This window comes from Apodemus sylvaticus, chromosome 6 (assembly GCF_947179515.1).
Source record: "Apodemus sylvaticus chromosome 6, mApoSyl1.1, whole genome shotgun sequence".
NCBI lineage: Eukaryota > Metazoa > Chordata > Mammalia > Rodentia > Muridae > Apodemus > Apodemus sylvaticus.
Genome location: NC_067477.1, coordinates 36,584,929 through 36,594,968, shown reverse-complemented (window position 1 = coordinate 36,594,968; position 10,040 = coordinate 36,584,929). Strand labels below are relative to the sequence as shown.

Genomic DNA, 10,040 nt, shown 5'->3' with positions numbered 1-10,040 from the left:
CACAGCCACCGACGGAGAGCCCAGCAAAAGGGGGAAAGTCAGGAATCTGTCTCTGGTGGCCCCCGAACATTTTGGGGACTACGGGCCTCGGTGCACGCGCGCTGGCCCCGAGAAGACTCTGACCTCGGAAGGACCTGAGGAATCATCCAGCGAAGTCCTCTGGGAGTGGGGGGGGACAAATGAATTTAGGGAAAGTGTAGGGTGGGGGCTAACCGGGCGGTTTCCATGGCACCGAGGACGTCGGAGAGGAATGTACCCCAACCTATGGCGAAACAAGAGCTGTGCCCTGCGAGCCTTGCTCAAGAAGGCAGGGGATCCTGGGTGGGAGGGGTTGCGGGGCGTGGGGAGCCGGGCAGGCCGGGGGCGGGGCGGTCACGTGCGCCCGAGGGGGCGAGGCCCCAGCCTGCCCGGGAGCAAACCGAGCTCGCCCTGCCGCAGTTCGCAGGTCGGGAACCAAACTTTTTCCAGGACGGTCAACGCTTCATCGAGGCAGCCTGGAGCGCGTGGCAAGGCGTCTGCGGACTTGGGGGAACAACAGTTTGCGAGGGAGGGAGCAAAGGTTCCCAAGGACCAGTGAGAGGAGTTTGGGAGCGAGCGTAGGAACCCTGATATCTCCGCCAACAGAGGTGCGCTCCGAGACAAGTGCTCCCTCAGCTCTAGGGGCACGGGCAAAAGGCTGCTGACCCGTAAGACTGTAGGAGTCAGTACGTGGCTGGGATTCAGGAGCTCGCTGTGGTCATGGTGAATGAAAGTCTCAACCAGGAGGAGAACAATGACAGACCTGCGCCAGAGTCCGAATTCCAGATGGACACCAGCTACTCCACCCAGCCCAGCGGCTCCATCCACCCTAGCGTCTCAGGCCACCCCAGTGTATCCATCCATCCCAGCGTCTCAGGCCACCCCAGTGTCTCCATCCATCGTAGTGTCTCCATCGACCCCAGCGTCTCTGTCCGTCCCAGCAGTTCAGCACCCCCTAGTACCTTGGCTCAACCCAGCGCTTTGACCCATCACAGTAGCTTGGTTAGAGAAGACAGCGTGATCAAGGTGAGCAAGCGTCGTTGGGTCGTGGTCCTGGTGTTCAGTTGCTACTCCTTGTGCAATGCCTTCCAGTGGATCCAGTACGGCTCCATCAATAACATCTTCATGAACTTTTACGGCGTCAGCGCCTTTGCCATCGATTGGCTGTCCATGTGCTACATGCTGACCTACATCCCTCTGCTCCTGCCCGTGGCCTGGATGCTGGAGAAATTTGGTCTTCGAACCATCGCTATCACCGGCTCAGCGCTCAACTGCCTGGGAGCCTGGGTGAAACTGGGCAGCCTAGAGCCTCACCTCTTCCCGGTCACAATGGTGGGTCAGGTCATCTGCTCTGTGGCACAGGTCTTCATCCTGGGCATGCCCTCGCGTATTGCTTCGGTCTGGTTTGGAGCTGATGAGGTTTCAACAGCCTGCTCCGTGGCTGTGTTTGGCAATCAGGTGAGTAGAGGTGTGTGTGTGTGTGTGTGTGTGTGTGTGTGTGTGTGTGTGTGTTCCAAAGAGAGAGAGAGCATCTCAACTGTGACGGGGCTGAGTATGTTAGAGGGTACCTGACTATGTGAGAAACTGCAGTTTTCTGGTTCATAGCCTTTATGACTCTGGATGGCTTTGTGGCTGGGTGTGGACTGACAGTGTAGTTGGGTGATTGTGACTGTCAGTGACATTGTAAGATTAAGGGGGGTCACAAACAAAGGATTTTTTCTTTCAGCCGCTGTTTCTCCTAGCCAGTAGGAAGCATACTTTTAAACATGATATCTTTGATGGCGTTTCTCCCCCCAGCCTTTAGCAGTACACCAGTTTCACCTTTACGAATGCTGGTCTTTCCCTGGGAGCAGTCTTTGACTGCCAGGTAGCTATTTAGGTATCTTTGATATTTATCGGATGGTTTTAGCTGGACCAGGCAGATTTGCTAGAACTCGATCCTCTGTGCACAGAACTGTGGACTGGGTTCTTCCTACCTTTTACACACTGCTGGAACCAGGACGCCAGGAACCAGGCTTTGTGCTAAACTCCCTCGCTGGGATTTTGAGCCAAGTCCAGCAGGAGAGAGTAGAAATCTCCCTGTGAACTTCCAAGAAGGCTTCTGGTCTAAGCATCTCCTGTCTTTCACCTTTCTCCTTTTCTCCTTCTGGGGCAAGTGATTCTACACCCTTTTATATTTTTTAAAGATTTATTTATTTTTATGTATATTAGTACACTGTAGCTGTACAGATGGTTGTGAGCCATCATGTGGTTGCTGGGAATTTAACTCAGGACCTCTGCTTGCTCCAGCCCCACTCGCTCTGGTCCAAAGATTTATTTATTGTTATATGTAAGTACACTGCACCCCAGAAGAGGGTGTCAGATCTCATTACGGATGGTTGTGAGCCACCATGTGATTGCTGGGAATTGAACTCAGGACCTTCAGAAGAGCAGTCAGTGCTCTTAACCACTGAGCCATCTCTCCAGTACCCCCCTCCCCCATCCCACATTCTTATTATCTTAGTGTGGTTCTCATTTAGAAGCTTGGGCATGTTGTGAATCTGATAGCTTTCTCTCGGTATTTGAGGCAAAGAAAATGTTTGTGGGCGCTTCTTTAATTGAAGCCTGGAGCCTCAGATCCATTTCTTCCAAGTTGCATGTTGTCCAAGCTGCTGCTGACAGATCACCCTTAGCTCTCATGAGCCTATTTTGTCTTACCAGTTCATTTAATTTAGAAAGCATGTATAACATCTTAGGCAGAAACTTTCTAACACTTCTCTAAAGGCAGCTTTCTTTTTGTCTTCTTAAAAAAAAAAGTTTACCTGCTGCCCAGTGTGGTGGTGCAGGTCTCTGTTGGAGGATGTGGTGAGTTCCAGGCCTGCTAGAGCCATTAAACTACTTATATGTTTTCTTGTGAGTTTTGTTTTGAAAACTGAATTCACTGAAGTCTGCAGATGAGCCAGACAGTGACAGCACGCACATGTCTTTAATCCCAGCACTTGAGAGGCAGAGGCAGGTGGGTCTTTGTGAGTTCGAGGCCAGCATGGACTGCATAGTGAATTTCAGGACAACCAAAACTACACAGAGAAATCCTGTCTTGGAAAAAAAATAACCAAAACAAAAGTCTGTAGCTGAAACTAGGTGGACCTTTGGCTAAGGACAAATTACAGACAGACGTTGAGGGTTGGAGAGATAGCTTGGCAGTTAAGAACACGTACTATGCTTGCAGAGGACCTGAGTTAGATTCCCCACACCACTGTTGGTTAGCTCACAACTACTTGTAACTTCAGTACAAGGGGGTCTGATGCATCTGCTTTCCTTGGGCATCACACTCAGAGGTGCACACACACAAGTTATAGCAATAACCCTTTAAAAGTAGACTTTCGAAAAAGATAGCTATTGAATAGGTATAGTGGTGCATGCCTATAATCCTAGCACTTGGGAGGGAGACCCAGGAGGATCAGGAGTTGGAGGTCATCCTAGGCTACATAGTGAGTTCAAGACTGCTTGTGACCCTGTCTCAAATATTTATAAATAAATATGAGAGTTGCATTTGACAGTCGTAAATTCTTAAGGTAATACGCTGTGAGTTTTAATGTCTCTAGCCTAGAAGGTAGTCTTGTCCCTTATTGGTTCTAAGGCTGGGACATGAAGAGTCTATCTTCCAGAAAATTCCTCATTCTATTAGCAAAATAGCATTCATAGAAGGTGGTATAACCCAATCCTCCCATTAGGGAAGAGTTAGAAGAAGTTCTCTTTAATTACCTGGAGCCATACAAGTAGTTTGTTTGTTTTTGAGAAAGGGTTTCTCTGGGTAGCCCTGGCTGTCCTGGAACTTGTTCTGTAGACCAAGCTGGCCTTGAACTCAGAGATCTGCCTGCCTCTGCTTCCCAGCGCAAGGAGCAAGGTCAGGCACCACTGCTACCATGCAGCTCATTTTGTTGTTGTTAATCCTAAGGCACAAAGTAACCCCTGGACCCACACCTCTGAAGGACAAAATACTAGATATGTTGTTAAAATTTAAGAGGAATAGTTATTCATTTCCCATTCTACCCTACTCCCCCAGCAAGGTCAAGAAATGCTAAGAAATTTACATTTAAAAATACCCTGGGGCTGGTGAGATGGCTCAGTGGGTAAGGGTACCTGGTGCCAAGCATACCACCAGACCTGCCAACCCAAGGTGGGTCTCCTGGATCCACATGATGGAAGACGCTGATCCGCGGTTTCATGCACATCCCTTATATTTACAAAAAGCCTTAAATAGCACAGGAGCTGGGTACATGTCTTCCCTCTATGCTGTTAGACTCCACTTTCCTATGATAGCCCCCTATTACTTACTATGTTTCATCTGGGCCGCTCTTAACTCCAACTGGCCAGCCCTCAGGGCCATGTTTTCCTGACTCACCTACCCTCAGTGGCTTTGCTCTCCTCCTTCACCTCTTCTCCCCTTCGTGGTTCTCCTCAGAGCCCCTCCTATGTCTCTTCTGCTTTGGCATCAGAAATTACTTGGGTGCAGTGTCAAATAGTGTCACTTGGGTGTATGCACGACTCTGTCCTCTCTGGGCCAATCAGATTGTGAGGAACCAATATTAGCATTAGAATACAAGCCGCAGCAGGCCAACCCACTACATAAACATTCTGCAGGCTTCATTTTTCATGGCTTGCAAACTTCACTTTGGCCTTGCTAGTGTGAATCACCTCAAATGCTACATAATTTTCAACATGGTGGTCGGGGAAGCACAATCAAAGAAAGAGATTTTCCAAAGATACTAATATTTGTGAATATAAAAATATTAAGATGGTAATATGTATGCCACAGTGATCTATCCACACATACAAACAGGTAGAGAATAAGGAGAGTTATTTATTTATGCGTAGAGTCTGGGCATGTGCCATAATGCATGTATGGAGATTGGGTTATAATTTGCATTCTTTCTATCATGAGGTCCCGGGGCTCAATCTCAGGGCCTTAGGCTTGTTGGTAAACGCCTTTTATCCACCATCTTTCTGGCCCAAGGGGGAGTTTTAAAAGACAAAAATGGAAAGGATTACATCAGAAATTTTGAATTAACAGTCTCTGGACACAATGATTAATATCAACAGTGATGTGGTCTGAGTCTGAATGGACAGACGCTGGGCAGATATCCTCATGCAATGCTTTTCGTGTGATGCCACACTGGTTCTGGGGATGTAACACAGAGCGCATGCTTAGCATGTGCAAGATCCTGGGTTTGACCCCCGCCCCCCCAGTACCACATAAGTGCAGTGACCTCTGTGAGATCAGGGTCTAACAGAAACTCTCGTGGTCATCTCCATAAGAAAGTTTCCATTCACAATCCCTTTATTGACCTTTGTCTGAGACAGATTCTTAGTGAGCTCTGGCTGGCCTGGTCCTGGCTAAGTAGACTAGGTTGGGTTTGATCTCAGATCCTCCCACCACTGCCTCCCAAGGGGTGGAATGGTAAGCAGGTCCCACCGCATTGCAATCTTTTTTTTTTTACTTGTTGCTCTTGTTTTGTTAAGGTTGACACAAATGACTCCTTTGATCCTGACAGCTTTCCTGTTTCTTTCACACAGTGGGGACCTTGGCCTCTCTAGTCCATTCTGTAAAATGCCTGTGCACTTCCCACAGCTACCCGCCTCTGTTTCTATTAAATGCAGCTCTCGGGCACTTTAACTGAGCACCTACCTCATCTTTGCTCGACTCTAGGAAAGTCTAGCAAAGTCATAGCTAGGTAAAGGCTATGAAACTGTTGTCTGCCCTTCACAGACTTCCTCTACCAGAGTGTAAAATGCATACCGAATTCCTAGACTCAGAAATAACACAACAGGTCATAGCATACATTTATTTTTAGTTCTCCATGACAGTTTTTTTTAAAGTATTTTCTTGGCTGCGGGCTACAGGAAAGGGGAAAGAAGGTAATGTTATAAAACACCTAAAATGTGCAAAGTACTTTTTCATCCATTTTTTTTTTTAGTTTAATTTTTTCAGCAACTCCTGTGAGGTAGGTAGAATTGTCTCGTGGTTACAGGTGAGGGAACAGAGAGGAACATAAAAAGAGTGAACTCAATCACATTCTTGTAGCGACTGAGTGGTAACAGGAGAGTTGAACCAGCTCTAACTCTAAAGTCCAAATGTCAGTAAGCCAACACTGACTCTTCATGAGGAAAATCCAGTGTGTTGGTTTTGTTTTGTTTTGTTTTTAAATAATAATCAAGTGCAGGGCAGTGGTGGTGCATACCATTAATCTCAGCACTCGGGAGGCAGAAGCAGGCAGATCACTGAGTTCAAAACCAACCTGGTCTACAGAGGAAGTTCCAGACAGCCAGGACAACACAGAGAGAAATCCTGTCTGGAAAACACACACACACACACACACACACACACAGGAAAAGTGGGAATCTGAGGTTCTAATTTTGTTCAGTTTGTTTTAGGGTTTCTATTACTGTGAAGAAAGTATCATGACCAAAAAGCAAGTTGGGGAGGAAAGGGTTTATTCAGCTTACACGTCCAGCTCATAGTCCATCATTGGAGGAAGTCAGAACAAGAACTCAGGCAGGGCTGGAACCTGGAGACGGGAGCTGACGCAGAGATCATGGAGTGATGCTGCTCACTCGCTTTCTTCCCACGGCTTGCTCAGCTCATTTTCTTGTAGAACCCATAACCATCTGCCCAAGAATGGCACCACCCACCATGGGCTGGGCCCTCCGACATTAATCACTAATTGAGAAAGATCCTTACAGCTGGAGCTCAAGGAAGCATTTCCTCAATTGAGGCTCCTTCCTCTCTGATGACTCTAGCTAGTGTCAAGTTAACACACAGGACCAGCCAGTACAGTGTCTCAAAGACTTTTGATGGTTGCTTGTTTGTTTAAGGTCTCGCTATAGAGCCTTGCCTTACCCGGAACTCAATAAGGAGACTCATCTGGCCTTGAACTCACAGAAGTCGACCTGAGCTCTGTCTCCCAAGTGCTGGGGTTAAAGTCCCTCCCACTCCTTAACCTAGCACAAGAACTAGACATTGCCAGGGAAGTGGGCTAGAGCCTGAAAAAAAGCTGGAAGGGTGAGATTTCCTGGGGGCAGGGAGGATGACCTGACGTTTTAAGACTGAAAGTGAAGCTCTTGTCATTTTATGGCAGACTCAGCTCTGCAAGGCAGGTGGTAACAGCTGGGTTCTTTTTCAGCAAGCATTGTTTCAAGGGAAAGCCATCTGCAGTGCGGTAGATACAGATACATTGTTAGGTCTTGAAGGCTAGGCAAAAGGCTAACTCAATTGCATATTTAACACATCAAAGCAGACTGGCTGCCAGGTTCTCCTGGCATCCCTCAGTCCTTACTTATTATAGGGCATAGTTGGCATACCTGGTCCCTTACCCTGAACTCTCCAACCCAGGGGCTGGGCCGCCCTTCCCCCTGCTGTCCTTCCCTGTATAATCCAGACATGTTCACTGTTAGTTCTTTTATTTACTTTCCTTCCTTCCTTCCTTCCTTCCTTCCTTCCTTCCTTCCTTCCTTCCTTCCTTCCTTCCTTCCTTCCCTCCTTCCTTCCCTCCTTTCTTCCGTCCTTTCCCTTCCCATTACCCCCTGACCTCTTGGTCTCCTGGTCTCCTCTCTCCTCTCATGACCCAGCTCAGACCTATGTTCGCTCTGACTCTCCCAGATGTCTCTGCCTCTGGCTATGCTACTCTTCGTTTCTACAGCAAACCCTGGTCTCTGTCATACCTAGAAGCAGTCGTGTCTTCCTGTGTTGGTATCTGTTTTTTCATTCAAAAGGAATCCGTGTAGTAGAGTCTGAGAGCTGGGTGACCCAGGAGAGGAGAGATGACAGGAGTCACAAGAGATCTTCCAGGCCGGCTTCAACCCGGGATGAGGGGAGCGGGCCTGCAGTGCGTACACACAGGAAAGAGAACTCGGGGCTCTGCCACCCAGGGTAACAAGAAAGCAGTTTGCTTTTAAAGGTAGGGAAAACATAACACTTTCACAGTTTGAATCCGGCAGAAGTCCTGGTTATCTAAAATAACTCTGTTTCGTGGAACTGTAACATTGGGACATGTGCAAGCCTCACGTGGAACAAAATTTTCTGGTTGCAAAAGAGAGAATTAGTTTTAGCGCTAGATTTTACTTAGCACACCACATGCCAAACACTATTTAAACATGTTGTCACACAATTCAACACAATTCCTAGTGTGATGTTACTCCCAGCCCCTTGTAGTGCTGAGGATGCGACTCCAGGCTTTATTATTCTAGAAAAGTGCTCTACCGTTGAGAACGCGCCTCGCCTTCACACCCTCTTCATCGCCAAGTCTTTGGAAATTCACAAACTTCCGTGTGTGTTTCCCCATGAGTGCAGCTTGCTCCACAGCCAGCTGGACATTCAGGTGAACAATTACGGAAGACATCATGGCCGATAGAGATGGGCTCTATGAAGTGACTTCAGCCCTGAGGAGCTGTGCTTGCTTGACTGGCTGACCCTGTGCTGTCGCAGGCTAAAAAGTCCTGAGGCTCAATGACTCAGGAACCCGAGTTCTAAGGTGAGGTCAGCCAAGTCTTATTGCAAAATCTTGACTTGCTCAGCTATGGTAAAGGTGTAGGTCAGGAGATCCCAGCTTATCACGTAACTCTGAACTCATTCCTTTCTTGAATTTCCTGAGCTCGGAGACTGGCCAGGGTCTGAGATGAAGGCCTCTGATTATCTGTCAGTTGTCCTTGCAATGGCTACCATGTGCTCCCACACCTGACTGCCTTCTGGCCTCTAGCAACGCTTTAGAATACCAGGAGAGGTGGGGGAGGAGGGGGCAGGGGAGGCTGTTCAAACCTGGTGGTGACTGCTCTTTCTGATGGGCCTGCCTTGTCTGACATGTGACAAAAACTCACATTGGTAGTTATTGGAATGGGGTGTGGCCCCAGCTAGCAAAAAGGCCAATTGTTGCTACAAAATATACAACCTGATGCCCATAAACCTATCTTCCTTCCTTCTTTTCTTTCTTAGTCAAAGAGAAATTATAAGTACAGCTTTTCACACAAAAACAAAAATGTGGGGATGTGGGAATTGAAACAGGATCTTGTCGTGTAGCCCAGGCTATACTTGAACTGCAGTAGTCTCCAGTCTAACCTTATAAGCATATGCTGCCACAGGTAGCTTGACATTTGGTTTTTGTTTGGTTGGTTGACGTCATGATGAAACAAATGTAAAAGGCTTATCCTCTGAAGGGCTAATTAGGTCAGTGGAATCAACCTCGTTTGCTGTTGTCACCTGTCAGCCCCATACAACATCATTAAACAGTGATTCTCCTCTTCTTCCCTCCAGCCCCTGGGACCTCTCTGCTCCTCGGCACCTCTTTGTGTTTGAATCTGTCTGCTCTTAGAAACAGAACCCTATTCGTGGCTTTCATTGTCCGCCTTATGATGTTGGTTTTATTTTTATTTTCTTTGAAACTTCCATCTGCATGGGTGTTTTGCCTGCCTGTGCACCACATGCATGCCTGATGCCTGAGGAGGCCAGAAAGGATTCCCTGAAACTGGAGTTGTAACCAGTTGTGAGCTGCTATGTGGGTGCTGGAATTGAACCCGGGTCCTCCGGAAGAGCAGCCAGTACTCTTAACCTTGAAGCCACCATCTCTGAGATTAGTTTTGAAAGGCTAGTCACTAGTTCAAAGATTCTATTTTTGGTGAGGTATGGTGGTGTATTTACTTACTTATTTATTTATTTACTTACTTTTACTTATTTATTTTGGCTGTTGGGGTTTGATTTTAAGACTAGATCCTGATTATGAGTTGGACTGGCCTTGGACTACAGATTTCCTCTGCTCAACCTCTTCACAACCAGTCTTATAGAAATGTAACACTCCTCTCTCTCTCTCTCTCTCTCTCTCTCTCTCTCTCTCTCTTTCTCTCTTTCTCTCTCTCTCTCTCTCTCTCTCTGTGTGTGTGTGTGTGCACGCACACACACACACACACACACACACACGCATGCTAAATTTCTATTTTAAAACCATGGGTTAGGTGAAATTGCTAGTCTTTGGGACACAGTGGCATAGAATTGA

At 47.4% G+C, this 10,040-nt stretch overlaps 1 protein-coding gene across 1 annotated transcript in view; it reads left to right on the top strand.

Moving 5' to 3' along the window:
- The first annotated feature begins 359 nt into the window (after positions 1–359).
- The window catches only part of Flvcr2 (FLVCR heme transporter 2), a 64,827-nt gene continuing 55,146 nt past the window's right edge, over positions 360–10,040 (top strand). Inside the window, exon 1 of the mRNA XM_052185385.1 lies at positions 360–1,476. Within this exon, the coding sequence (XP_052041345.1) occupies positions 739–1,476 (738 nt within the window). The 5' untranslated portion in view covers positions 360–738. The remainder of the gene's footprint in view (positions 1,477–10,040) is intronic.